We start from the raw sequence: 15,418 nt of genomic DNA, 5'->3' as shown, positions 1-15,418 counted from the left end.
CTTCTGGGCATTAAATAAACTAACCAGTTACGATGAGTAAAAATATTTCTTTAAAAAAATTGAATTTTCTGACCCCTGGGTCAGGGGTTCTGGTGATTATTTTGTTGTTAATTGGTATAAATTCTTTGAAAATATTCTCTTTTTTTGCTCCTAGGTATTTAATAAACTAAACAAGTACATTTTGTACTTTGTTATGATGAACAAGAATGTTTTTCTTTTACAATTGTGATTTTTATGGTCCCAGGATCAGGGGTTCGGTTGTTATGGTGGGGCTCTATTGATTATATATATTGAAAGTACATTAACTCTTTAAAACTCTTCTTCTCTTCTCCTGGGCATTTAATCAATGAGCTACAATGTATGTACATATATAGCTATGAGGAGGAAGGGTGGTTCTCACCAATTTGTGAATTACAGGGCCCCTGGGTCAAGGGTTCTGGCGTTTAGTCGGGGCTTTAATGACTATATAGTGAAGATACATGAATTATTTGAAAATATTTTCCTTACCTCCTGGTAAATATGACAATTGTTCAATTACATATTTATGACGACAGAAGGTCTCTCTTTCATAACGGTTAAATTCAGGTCCCCGGAACAGGTACCGGGAGTTAAGATCCTTTGTCTGATAATGAATTAATGCCTTGAAATCTGCTTTTTAGCTCACCTGAGCCGAAGGCTCAAGTGAGCTTTTCTGATCAAAATTTGTCCGTCGTCTGTCGTTGTCGCGTTGTCGTCGTTGTCGTCGTTGTCGTAAACTTTTCACATTTTCATCTTCTTCTCAAGAACCACTGGGCCGATTTCAACCAAACTTGACACAAAGTATCCTTGGGTGAAGGGGATTCAAGTTTGTTCAAATGAAGGGCCACGCCCTTTTCCAAGGGGAGATAATCATAAATTTGTTAAAAATTAATGGCATTTTTAAAAAATCTTCTTCTCCAGAACCGATGGGCCAGGAAAGATGAAACTCATGTGGAAGCATCCTCAGGTAGTGTAGATTTAAGTTTGTTCAAATCATGACCCCCGGGGCAAGGGTGGGGCCAAAATGGCCACCCAAGTTTTACATAGGAATATATAGGAAAAAATCTTTAAAAATCTTCTTCTCCAGAACCACTGGGCCAGGAAAGATGAAACTCATGTGGAATCATCCTCAGGTAGTGTAGATTCAAGTTTGTTCAAATCATGACCCCCGGGGCAAGGGTGGGGCCAAAATGGCCGACCCAAGTTTTACATAGGAATATATAGGAAATATCTTTAAAAATCCTTCTGAAGATCCACTGGGCCAGGAAAGATGAACCTCATGTGGAATCATCCTCAGGTAGTGTAGATTCAAGTTTGTTCAAATCATGACCCCCGTGGCTAGGGTGGGGCCAAAATGGCTGACCCAAGTTTTACATAGGGATATATAGGGAAACCTTTTAAAATCTTCTTTTCAAGTACTTCAAAGCTATGATTAGTGATATTTATATGGAATCATCCTCAGGTAGTGTAGATTCTAGTTTGTTCAAATGATGAACGCCTGGAGGGGGAGAGTAAATTCAAGCCCGATGTGCTCAGGTGAGCGCTGTGGCCTCTGGGCCTCTTGTTGGTATTAGTTAACCATTTATGATGAAATAAATAAAAAATAAACGCTTACGCGTCGCCGATAAAACTCAGTTTGCAACCGTTAATCAGCATAAACGGTCGCAAATACCAAATTAGAAGATAGTTATTCCCTAATTTATTTTGCATTGATCATCATACAAGATGTAATATTTTTACAGATTTGTTTTTTTTTTATAGGGAAGAGAGGAGAGCGAGCGAGGGTGAGAGAGAGAGAGAGTTGACACATTCAATCCTTTACATAAATAAAACTGCTTCATTTTATAGCATTTTATAGAAAACTATTGATTGCACTGATTCCAGTTTGTGTCAAAAAACTCCCTGTCACCATTTCTAAATGCTAAATATCTTTGTGTTTCATGAAGAAGTAATATTTGAAATCCCAAGTCTGACATCTATTTTTCTTTTCTATACATCTCATTGTATAAATATTCTTTATCCATAAGACCAATAAGTTATGAAATGTTTAGCTCATCTGAGCTGAAAGCTCAAGTGAGCTTTTCTGATCACATTTTGTCCAGCGTCCATCTGTCTGTCTAGCTGTCCGTCTGTCTCTCTGTAAACTTTTCACATTTTCGACTTCTTCTCAAAAACGACTTGACCAATTTCAACCAAACTTGCCACAAAGTATCCTTGGGTGAAGGGGATTCAAGTTTGTTCAAATGAAGGGCCACGCCCTTATTCATTTGGAAACAATTCAAAAATAGTAAAAATTTGATTCTATGTTTTAAAAATCTTCTGCTCAGGAACCAATGTGCCAGGAAAGATTAATCTTATAGGGAAGCATCCTCAGGTAGTGTAGATTCAAGTTTGTTCAAATCATAACCCCCAGGGGTAGGGCGGGGCCACACTGGCCGATCAAAGTTTTACATTTTTAAATATATCGGAAAATTCTTTAAAAATCTTCTTCTCAAGAACCACCGTGCCAGGAAAGATAAAACTTGTAGGGAAGCTCCTCTGGTAGTATAGATTCAAGTTTGTTCCAATCATGATCCCGGGGGTAGGGCCGGGCCACATTGGTCGATCAAATTTTTACATAGAAATATATAGGAAAATTCTTTAAAAATCTTCTTCTCATGAATAACAAAGCCTTCATTGGTTAGAATTTTATAGAATCTTCCAAGGGTAGAGTAGATTCAAGTTTGTTAAAATCATGAAAAAATAGATGAAAAATCTCCTTCTCAAAAATGACAAAGCCATAATTGGTCAAATTTATATAGAAGCATTCCCAGGTAGTGTACATCTAAGTTTGTTCAAATCATGACCCTCAGGGGTAGGGCGGGGCCACGATGGCCGATCAAAGTTTTAAATAGAAATATGTAGAAAAAGTCTTTGAAAATCTTCTCAAGAATTGCTTAGGCATTTTTGATTATATTTATATCAAAACATCCTCAAACAGTGTGGATTTAAATTTGTTTAAATCATGACCCCCGGGGCCACAACGGCCGATCAAACTTCTACATAGAAATATGTAGAAAAATTGAAAAAATCTTCTTCTCAAGAATAGTAAAGGCACGAATATTCTTATTCATATGGAAGCATCCTCATGTAGTTTTACAAAGAAATACGAGGGTTGTCCCAGAAAAACGCGAACATTTTTTATATCTTTTGTTTTGCTAGGCCTATAAAGTTAAAAATTGGCATACATCATGATCAACATTTTTTGAATAATGCATAAAAATTTCAAAGAAACATCTCTATAAATAAAATTTTCCTCTTATGTAAAGGAACCTATCAAATTAGCTGTTGGTGCATTACTGACGACGTCAAAACGTATCTCGTAATGTTTAGGAATTTTTTAAGGAAAATTGAGCCTCTATTTATATTTATTATTAGCACACATACGGCAATGAGTTTTTTTTAGTTACCAAGTTATGCATCTCAAATACTAGTACTACTAAAAGATTTGGGGGTGGGGTGTGTGTTAATTCTTTCAATAGACAATTTTACAATCCCGATTATAAAGCTACCTTATCGAATTATTAAAGGCCATTATTTAACAGCGGTCTTCACGTAGGCCTTTGACGCCCCACTCTTGTCTTTTCAGTTAGTCTTTTATTATGTGTACATGTCTTCTATCAGAAAATTAGTCAAGTCAACCTAGAACCTCTTCTACTTGATATAAACCTGTTCCCCATATTATGTTTGTGTTCTTTCATCGTTAATTCTATATTCAGGAGTCATATCCCGCTCAACATAGTGTTGCTTGATAATTTGGTGCGCCGCATCACTGCTTAACGTCACCATTTTTGACAAAGTTTAATTCAGAGCGCTTTACTTTATATCGTCATATATTTGTCATTATTGATTTAAAAAAAAAAATGAAATTTAAACACAAGTTCACCAAATCATAGAGTATTTATGATAATAAAATTTTTGATATTATATTGCCATATAGCCTGATAACAACGAAAACTTCAATAACAATGCTATTTGTAAAATTCAAACAATTGTCGTGCGCCGACCACCGATATTTAACATCATTTAAATGCTGTTGTTATGTGCATATGACACCACATGCCTATAATATTTTGTCAGAATATCTTAAAGATGATTTCCCAACACCATACCAAATTTTATTGATTTTGGTTGAATAGTATTTAAAATATTAAAAAAGTTCGCGTTTTTTTGGGACAACCCTCGTATATAGGAAAATTCTTGAAAATTTTCTTCTTAAGAATAGCAAAGCCATGATTGGTCATATTTATATGAAAACATCCTCAGGTATTGTAGATTCAAGTTTGTGCAAATCATGACCCCTTGGGGTAGGGCGGGGCCAAAATGGCTGACAAAAATTTTTACATAGATATATATAGAAAATTCTTTAAAGATCATCTTCTGAAGAATAGCAAATCCTAAACTTTTCAATAATAAAAGATTTTCTACTTTCTCCTAGCCACAGTGCTTAGGTGAACCTTTTGTTTAGCATCTCCTTTTCTGTTAATAACCCATCAGAACTGAATAAATATGGATGGCACCTTTTGGGATTTTTTTTTTAAATGAAATACCGACATTCATAGATTAATAAAAAAAATGTAATACTAGAAAACAGTGTAAGAAATCTGTTTTGTGTTTTCAATTAACAACGTAAAAATGTGTCATCTTATAAAACTGTCACCGTATTAACGAAATCCTACTGTATTATTTTTAGAAGGCTTTTGACATTGAAACTCAAACATCCAACCTATTTGACAAATCCTATTAAGTACTCTTTTCTTCATTTCTATCATTTCATAATACACCGATTTTTTTTTCAAATTAATGCTTAACGCCATATGTTTAAGTCACCATGTAGTTACGGAAGCGACACATAACTTTTTTAGCTCACCTTACCTTTGTCCGTTGTCTGTCGCCGTTGTCGTCTTCCTTGTTGGCGTTATCGTAAACTTTTCACATGTTCACCTTCTTCTCAAGAACCAATGGGCAAATTTCAACCAAACTTGCCACAAACTATCGATATCCTTTGGTAACAGTGATTCAAGTTTATTCAAATGAAGGGCCACACCCTCTTCCAAGGGGAGATAATTATTGATTAGTTATACATTCAAGGCATTTTCAAAAATCTTATTCTCAAGAACTACTGGGCCAGGAAATATGAAACTTATATGGAATCATCCTCAGGTATTGTAAATTCAAGTTTGTTCAAATCATGACCCCGGGAGTAATGGCGGGGCCACATTGGAATATTAAGGTATTAGATGTATAACAATCATTGTTGAAGAAAGAAATTTTACTTTATATTTCCTTATCTTTAGTGTTTTGAGGCTTTGATTCCAAAGTTACATAAAATTTCGTCCAGACATATCTGAAAAAAATAAAATTTTCAAATCATACCCCACTGTCGGAAACAGTGAAGGGAGTGTTATACCAGAAGAGGAATTCTGTGAAATAAACTCATTTTCAGACCGTTATTTTACTTTAGATTAACAAAGATAACACAGATGCTTCATAAAAAAAGACTTTTTTTTTCAAACGATACAATCAATTAATAAAATTTCCTGATTAAAATACGTTACTCAATGCTAAGTGTGTAGTTTTTATAAAAACCATTAATTTTTAATTTTTTTAATTTAAAAAAGAAAAGAGTGGGCTAAAAATTTCTTTGAAAGAAAATGACTCTAATCAATGTTGTACAAAAATAAAATACATAAAATATTTATTTACCAGGATATTTTGGAGTAATTAAGCATTTACTACCCCTACCCCCAATTTTAGTATCCGTTTGCTGACACACAAATATAACTTTTCTTTCTCAACACTATTAGTATGATTATGCCATACTTATTTATTGATAAGTGTTTAAAACAACATGAATTAATAAGCCTTATGACATTTTTAACAATGTTCCTTGACCTTTTAACCTTGAAAAAAAAACACAGTATTTATAAACTTGTATAAGAACAATTCTGTGAGATAAAAAAATGTACATGTAATCTTGTTAGTTTTAAAAGTATGGTATTTTTTTCCTCATATGTACAGAGAACTGCAAAAATCATAAAAATGAAATCAATTTAATATGAATATTTATTATGATAGCCCCCCCCCCCCTAGCCTATCTATTTTTTCTCTATGAAATAAATACCAAGATTAAAAAACCAAAATGTGTTTCTTTCCCTATTTTTGTTTTCTTCTTTTTTTAAATAAAAGTAGAAATTATTTAGTTCTTAAAGTTTTGTTCTTTTTATTTTTTTTTATTTTATTAATTTCCTCTCTGTTACGGGTATTTTATAAACCTTTAATTTAGAAGCAGGAAGATTTTTTTTTTCATTTTGGAAACACAACCTTAGTATACAGTCATGTGGTTACATGTATACAACAACAAACATCTGTCATGTCCAGAATTTTTTTTTTTCATCAGAGAAAACTCAGGGAATTTTTTTTATGCAAATACATGACTCGACCGATCTATAGCTGTAACCGCGGTCTAGATCTAGTTTCATTATAGATGCACACTTCCATGTGTTTCTTTACTATGTTTACAGAAAAACAGCTAGATTGATTGATTGATTGTATATTGTTTAGCGTCCCTCTCAAGAATTTTTCACTCATATGGAGACGTCACCGTATGCCGGTGAAGGGCTTCAAAATTTGACCTTTACTCGGCACTCAGGGCCATTGAGCAGTGAGGGATCTTTATCGTGCCAAAGTACATGTATTTTACTTTAAAAAGATTGTTTATGCAGCAATTTGTCTAACAAAACTATTATATCATGGTTTTCTATCAATCTAACATTTGTTCTTTCCTCTGTTAAGTATATTGCTCTCATCTTAAGGCATGAATAATGCCAGCTTCCATCAAGCCGTGTTGACGAAGAGCCATGCTTGTTTACGACGTTCGATAACGCTTAGTCAGAAACAATGGGCGCACTTGTTTCAGACAGCCGGGCGATGACCCGGTTCACTTTTATCACATGGCATATTGACCCGGTTAGTGTCGCTGAAACGAGTGAAAAATAAGCCGGATTGGCTGGTATTGGTGCTGTTGCTGTTTAAAAAAATTATCAAAATTATCTGAACGCATGAGAACAACGATTTAGTGGATATATTTCGTTTTAATATTTACTTGTTCCATTCTATGTATAATTTGTGAATTTGGAGCATATAGAGGGTCTCGTTAACCACAGAACTGGAAAGCAGCTTAAAATTTAAAAATAAAATGTTTTTGTCGTGCAAATGTAAACAAATATGTTGTAAAAGTATCTTATTAAATCAGTTGTGTTTGTTTATTGACACCGAGACTACGACAAATGATAAAAAAACAATTGTTTCACCATCAAGAACATTTCTACCTCCATTTTCCGCCATATTGCTTTTCATTTGGCCGCTCGAAATTTTTTGGGCGATCCGGGCTACTTTCTGACCGCCCGGCGGCTTAAATATATGTGAAACAAGTGACTTGCCCGGTTCCGGAATATTAACCGGCTTGACCCGGCTTATGAAACAAGTGCGCCTAGTGTTACGACATCGGTAATCATCGGCAAACGCCGTCATATTTACCGGAAGTGCCCTGTTATACTTCTCAATTTAGACTGGTACCCTGACATTGGTTCACGGGCGCAAGCGCTCTGAAAAACCAACGACAGGTAACCACTGCCATTTTATCGCGTCACAGGAAACAGCACTGATGAAGAAAATATATATTTAGACTAGCGTAAATCCAGAAGTGCTGAAGTAAATAAACCCCTCTCTCTGCACTCTACACATGCTACACGGCTGTTAACAAAGAAAGTAGACGGATTTTAAGCATCTATAAAACCATGAAATAGTCATGCCTCAAAAACCATTAAATGTAAAGCGATATCACATGTCCCATATGCATATCCTACCCAAATAATTCAAATCAAGATCTTTTGCATTATTAATTTTCCTACATATTTGCCACTGATATGATAATTAAATCACCGATTAAGTTATAACACTTGTCTTTAAACACTATTCATGTTCTAAAGTTTACGGGGTATGCTATATAACTCGTCTCTCTAACTCCATAGTGTTAGGAACATTTGAAAGTTTATTGTGACATTATATTGTAAGTTAATGCTATACTCAGCTATGAAAGTCCTTACTATGTTGTTTGAATAATTTCACCGTATTCAATTGCTCTATTCATCAAGAAAGATATCGCATGTGAGTTAAGGCTACATATGGAAATTTCTATACAAAATATCTAGTTAAATTCCATAATTGCTCTACCTACAGCACAGAAAATGCTAAAACTTGTTCTGTAATACATTCGTGGTACCCACGGCATGCGATAGCCAGTACACATTATGACGTCATCGACCTGTTCTACACAAGTTTATAAGAAACATCAACAATATCGCTTCAGCGCAAGGGCATACCTTACTTTGTTTCCCAGAAACAAGGTATCAAAAGACGCAGGATATTCCAAGGATTTGAGATATTGCTGCACAAATGTCGGCACTGCAATTGGTTACTTACTATTTGTGCAGTTTTAAGTTTAAACAGGGTAAAAATTCACTGTCCAGGGTAAGTTTCCTAAAATTTTTATCAATTGAGAAAGTGCATAGGATTTGTGCAGCAATTTTATTAATTTTTAGAATATTCTCCTTAATATTATACATTGTTTATTTCAAATTAGATAGGGTAGGCCCTTGCGCCGACGTGATTTTGTTGATATGAATAAATACCTTGAAACGGAGAGAACAATGACGTCATAATATGACGTCATAATGTGCACATGCATTAATAAACTGTTGGTACTGAGTATGTATCAGAAAATCAATTTGAACCTTCTCTGTACATAAAATATACAAATTATGAATTTTCATTAGCTCATTTGCATAAAAATATCCATATTTAGCCTTAACTCACTTGCGATGCTACGTTTTGTTTTCTTTGTTATTCAAATAATTCCTAGCGGCAGCGACTGGAATCAAGGGCAGAGAACCAGTGCTACATCTTAATTCTTAAAGTTTTCTTTAGGATTGTATAGGAAAAATCTTTAAAATTCTTCTCAAGAACAGCAAAGTCATGATTGGTTATATTTTTATGGAAGCATCCTTAGGTGGTGTAGATTCAAGTTTATTCAAATTATGACCCCAAGGGGTAGTGTGGGGCCACAATGGATGATTTAAGTTTATCATTGGAAAATATAGGTAAAATCTTCTCAAGAACAGGAAAACCATGTTTGGTCATTTTTATATCGAACAATCCTCATATAGGATAGATTCAAGTTCAAATAATAACCCTTCTCCCTTACCCATTCTGCCTTTAAAGGGTAGGTTGGGACCACTTATGCATTGAAGCTTTTGAATACTAAACTGGTTTTTAGCTCACCTGAGCCGAAGGATCAAGTGAGCTTTTCTGATCAAAATTTGTCCGTTGTTTCTCGTCGTCGTCGTTGTAAACTTTTCGCATTTTCATCTTCATCTCAAGAACTACTGGGCCAATTTCAACCGAAATTTGCACAAAGTATCCTTGAGTGAAGGTACAGTACAGGCAACGCGGATCCCGTATCAGACCGCGTCCCCTTGGCGGTGTATTAATCCTTTCTGCGTTACACCGTCGCGGTTTTGATCGCGGTGGTACCTGAGACCGTGTTTACACCGCGGCGGGGCCAGGCGACCGTTTCACTAATAAATCGCAAATCGTAAACGTAAGATAACGTTTACGATTGCTAGAGGTGCACGTAAACAAGCGTTTCACAAAACTTATCGTAAACGTAGCACTTACGACTGGCGAGTTACGACCAACTTATTGGAACTATTCTGACAAAGGAGGTGTATTTGTATTTGTTTGAGAGCGAGAGAAGCGGAGAGAGAAGGAAAGAAAAATCAATATGAAATAAAAATATATTTCATTATTTGTGTTAGTCCTCAAAATAAAGAAAGGAAGAGAAAAAAAGACAATAAGTTAATGGAAAATACATGTAGATCACTAAACAAAATCAATTGCAATTATGCATAAAATTTGCCAGTGACTATTAAGTTCCTTTCTCTTATTATAACTAGGATCAAATTTTACGTACCAAATATCTTTGTTTATTCTTGCATTCTATGTATCTTAGTTATAAAGCACAGTCTACAGTGGTGTAAAATGTTTTATTTTACTTAAATCTTATTTATTACTTCCTTACTAAAAATTATGACGCACCCGCGAAACGAAACATATATAAAGTTTTTTTCCGATTCATGTTTTTTGTAAGAAATTACAATTAATTGATACATACGATATAATTCGGGATGTTTATTTTAAACATTGCCAAAATTCAAATGCATGCATGTTTTTTTTCAAAGGATTTTATATATGAATAAGTAAGCAAAGATCTTAGCAAATATCTTGCTCTAATCTTAAACATAGGGAAACTAATTCAGAAGGAATATTTTATTTTCACAAATTGCAAATTAATCTTATCAATCAGTTATTCAATCCAAATTAAATCAAATTGTCTTTAACAAACACTGATCCAACAACCGACATAGCACTCCTTTTATAGTTTGTATATATTAGAACCATGCCCGCAGTAATGTTTTCATAAAAACAGGGCCCGAGAAGTAAATTGAAATTGTAAAAAATATAATTTTAACTCCCCTTCCCCCAAAAAGGAGGGTGCAACTTCCAAGAGTAATCTGCAAAGCAAAGGAACTTATAAACTGTCCAAATCCTAGAATTTGACGGTGCCCGAACTTTCTTCAACAAAAAGTTGGAAAGGAGAAGGTGGGGGGAGGGGGGGCATGTTAAGAAAGATCTTCTACATGTCCTCTTTGTAGGAAAAATTATGCCCCAAGAGTGTACATATCTTCCGTGTTCTACAGACTTCTGTTTACATTTATATACAAGTTTATTAGTTTTCGTTTTCATAAATTATAAAGGTTTATTTGATTTTATTTTCACTGACCCAGTACCGTCAACTTTACTAAATTTTCATTTTAAAGAAATTTGGTTATTTTCATAAATTCGCATATATAATTATAAATATATATATATATATATATATATATATATATATATATATATATATATATATATATATATATATATATATATATATAAAAATATAAATATATATATATATAAAGAAAGCACAGAGAAATTCACTTTTACAAGGATACTCACTTCCGCCCCAGCCCGGGGTTGAACTCTAGACCTACGGAATCTGTCTCCTAGCAGTGCAGGAACAGCGCGTTAGACCGCTCGGCTATCTAGGCAAGTTAAAAAACTTGCTTTCGATGCCGATGGAATTCTCACAACGCTGTCCTACACTACACGGTCATTGAGAATGAAAGTGAGATACAGTTACAATTTGTGCTTTATAAATAAAATTAAATTCATCACAACATGTATTGGTAACAATCCTCTAAAAACTAATGTCCAAATAACTGTATCTCACTTCCATTCTCAATTTAATTTTTATTCATTAAAGCAAAATAAATGAAAATACTTCTTTTAATAAACATATAGTGTCGTTAGTTTTTTACTATTTTATTATTATTAAAAAAAAAAAAAAAAAAAAAAATGGCGCTCGTCACAACTGGTCACGTCGCATCGCCTAAGAAAGTGTATGTCGAATTGCAGAATCCCAACACCAATACAGACTTTGTAAGTACTCAGTCTGAATGTGTAATCGATTCTGCAAAGCAATACAACGCCAATTGTGACTTTGAATGTGCTTATACTCCTCAAAATACTGATTTGATTAATGCACTAACTGGCGAGGGTATCATGAGCAATATTAACGGTAGCGGAGACCATACAACTACACACACACATGGGTCTCAGACGTTTGACTCTAACTCTGTCTTCAGTTCCGATTTCCGATATCTGGACACAAACCTTCAAAATCTACCGAAAGATCTTTATGTGCAAAAGTTATTAGAATTGACATCTAGTAAAGAACACATTATTATAGACTATAGATCATCTCTGTGTTTAAGAGCAAAAACGATGGGAGGATGTCCAACGGGCAACCTTACGACGAGAAAATCAACCAAACTCAATTCTAGTGTGGCCAAATACGCTAAAGATTGCTTTGCATTGCATATGTTCTGCAGCGGTGATAGTTCTTATCTATCCGATGTATTTGACAAATCAAAACACGGACAGTCCGAATTTCCCAAAACATCATTGATTGAATTACGCTCTCTCGTACAGAGCCTCCTCCAAAGAGTTAACAAGCTCGAAGAGACACACATAGACGACACTAAAGATATCCAAAATCTCAGCAAAACTGTGTCTACCCTAAAAACAAAAAATGCATCTCTTATTTCTGAGCTTGAAAAATTGAAAAACATCTTTGATACACACGCCTTTGGCTGCGAGACATTTAGAAAAACTACCAATTCGCAACTAAAATGCCTCGATGGCTTAGACTTTACAGAATATCAAGTTAAAATTATATGCTGTCAAATAATAGGCTGTCAAAGCTTTGTTCAGGTCTGCAAAAACAGGTGTCTGAAACGAAAATGACCAAAGGAAAGAAGCATACTGTATTAAAAATTTTCATCTGTTGAAGACATCACATTAGATCAGAGAACAATTAATTAATCAGGACAAACCCTCACCCAGTCGGTCACATGGACCGGTGGTACAAGATGTACAGTTTATTTCATCTAAGAAATTTCGATTTTCTATCAGTTTTGCCGGTAAGACAAATGGTTTTTAGAAACACTGTAATGATTACATGCTCCTTTCCATGAACGTAACCATTTTTGCAGCATGTGACACATTTTTTCCCCCAAAGTTTAGCTTGTGTTTTTCTACGACAATTTCAATTGTAAAAAAAAAAAAGCCTAACAAAAATTTTATTTTTTTTATCAATTTCTCAAATTTTAAGTCGGCGATTTTTAAAAACAACTAATCAAAAAAAATGTCCTTATTATATTTGTTTCTAGGTAATATTTTAAAGTGATGTCTTAAATATTAAAATGTCTTTTCTAATTTTGATTAATTACTTTTTTTTAATTTCCCATTTTTTTAATTTTAATTTGTAAGCACAAGTTGTTTTTTTATTATTATTTCTTCATTGTAATAACAAGGTTTTGTGTGTGTGTGTTTTAAAATTTTTTTCTAATATTTTTTTTCAATTCTAATTTGTAATTACATGTTTTTCTTTTAAATAATTGGCCAAATACCGCGTTGTGATTATACCGCAACGGGGCGCGGGAAATACGGGATCCGCGTTGCCTGTACTGTAATTCAAATCTTTTCAAATGTAGGGCCAAGCCCTCTTCCAAGGGGAGATAATGATGATTTACTGAAAAATTAATGGCATCTTTTAAAAATCTTCTTCTCCAGAACCACTGGTCCAAGAAAGATGAAACTCATATGGAAGCATCCTCAGGTAGTGTAGATTCAAGTTTGTTCAAATCATGACTCCCGGGGTAGGGCGGGACCACAATGACTTATCAAAGTTTTACATAAGAATATATAGGAAAAAATTTGAAATTCCTCTTCTCCAGAACCACTGGGCCAGGAAAGATGAAACTCATGTGGAAGCATCCTCAGGTATTGAAGATTCAAGTTTGTTCAAATCATGATTCATGGGGGTAGAGCGGCCGGGCCACTATGGCCGATCAAAGTTTTACATAGGACTAAATAGGAAAAATCTTTAAAAATCTTGTTCTTCAAACCCATTGGGCCAGGAAAGATACAACTCATGTGGAAGCATCCTCAAGTAGTGTAGATTTAAGTTTGTTCACATCATGACCTCCGGGGTTAGGGCGGGGGCACAACGGCTAATCAAATCTTTACATTAGAATATATAGGAAAAATCTTTAAAAATTTTCTTTTTAATGACCACTGGGCCAGGAAAGATGAAACTCATGTGGAATCATCCTCACGTAGTGTAGATACAAGTTTGTTCAAATCATGACCCCCAGGGGTAGGGCGGAACCACAGGGCTGATCAAAGTTTAACATAGGAATATATAGGAAAATCTTTAAAAATCTTCTCCAGAACCACTGGGCCAGGAAAGATGAAACTCATCTAGAATCATCCACAGGTAATGTAGATTTTAGTTCGTTCAAATGGTAGCCCCCAGGGATTGGATGGGGCCCCAAAGGTCGATCAAAGTTTTACATAGAAAAAATAAAGGAAAAATCGAAAGAACAGAAAAGCTATATTTAGTCAGAATGACATCTAAGCATCCTAAGCTCAAGTATAAAAGATTTAAAGAACTTTATTAGGTAATAAGCAATATTTGCCCCCCAAATCAAAATTTGTTGGAGATATATTTAATTAAGTTCTTAAACAGGGGAGTATATGCTGACTTCAAAGCACTGAACATTTTCATAAGTAATGACGCCATATGTACGTAATGACGTCACAAACATGACGTAAGTTTCAGTTTTTTATGAATTTTACAGAAAAATGTACATATTTCGTCGGTATTTTGAATAAAAGTCACCAAGCGCATGTGTGTTCAGGATCAATATTTTGATATAATGTGTAGAATGCTAATTTCAATGAAATATGTCAATATTGTTCCTGAACAAATTTGCGCTCTATAATTTTTTAGAGCTAAAATTGTTGAAATTTTGTCCATTTTTCCTCTTTCTGAAAAAGGATATAAAATCGCACCAGATTTTGACGACATAAAAACAAAAATTGTGAATACACTGCTTTGACACTATAATACTTTCTGTTAAGGTAAGTCCTTTCTCAAATTTCTTATATCAAGGATTTTTTGAGAAGTATATTTTGGATAAGTACTCTTAAAGTGTGACTCAAAATCGCAGAAAAAATAAGGGGTCAGTGTGCATCGTACTGATGTATGGTACATTTAAGTTGACCTATTTGCACTTAAATTTTAACCCTTTAGTTTATTACTTTTATACAAATATCTCTTATTATATTTTTTCAGCTGTAACCATGGCAATAAATTTATTCTTAATTTACGTAAAATATTTTGAATAATATTAATTTTATTATTGATCAAATCTTGCAAATTAATGCGCGTAAATAATTTTGTGACCTTTTTGCACTAAAATATAACATCTTTTGGGTATTAGGAAAATAAAAAGGCAATATATTTTTCTTATATCAAGCTATGTATGACTTAAGTTCTGATCAGTCATAAGTATCGAGTAGTTTAAAAAAATGAAAGAAAAAGTTGGGGTCAGTGATGTTTATTTTGAAATATTGGACAAAATATGTGATTTTCAGGCAAAAAATGGTGTAAATTTTATCTTGACTTCTTTAATATATCTCCAATTTTTGGCAAAGTTTGTTGAAGGAAGATGTAAAACTTGTTCTAAGAATATAAATTAAGACCTATATAGAATATTCCTATCAATATTATAACGGAAAATATTCTCCAAGTAAAAGTATGTGACGCTAAAGTTTCAAGATATTAAAC

General features: G+C 34.0%; 1 protein-coding gene across 1 annotated transcript; it reads right to left on the bottom strand.

The window, feature by feature from the left end:
• Nucleotides 1-6,836: 6,836 nt before the first annotated feature.
• On the bottom strand, nucleotides 6,837-7,953 carry LOC134240675 (uncharacterized). Its single transcript, XM_062722743.1, has 2 exons — nucleotides 7,389-7,953; nucleotides 6,837-7,084 (listed from the first exon to the last, which is right to left on the bottom strand). Exons 1-2 carry the CDS (start codon nucleotides 7,588-7,590, stop codon nucleotides 6,945-6,947), a joined length of 342 nt encoding a protein of 113 aa, XP_062578727.1. The 5' UTR covers nucleotides 7,591-7,953; the 3' UTR covers nucleotides 6,837-6,944.
• Between the last annotated feature and the right edge of the window lie 7,465 nt (nucleotides 7,954-15,418).

The sequence above is a fragment of the Saccostrea cucullata genome, unplaced genomic scaffold (assembly GCF_032062105.1).
Source record: "Saccostrea cucullata isolate Sc308-1 unplaced genomic scaffold, CSIRO_AGI_Scuc_v1 ctg7298, whole genome shotgun sequence".
NCBI classification, from domain to species: domain Eukaryota; kingdom Metazoa; phylum Mollusca; class Bivalvia; order Ostreida; family Ostreidae; genus Saccostrea; species Saccostrea cuccullata.
This window is presented reverse-complemented; position numbering and strand designations above follow the sequence as displayed.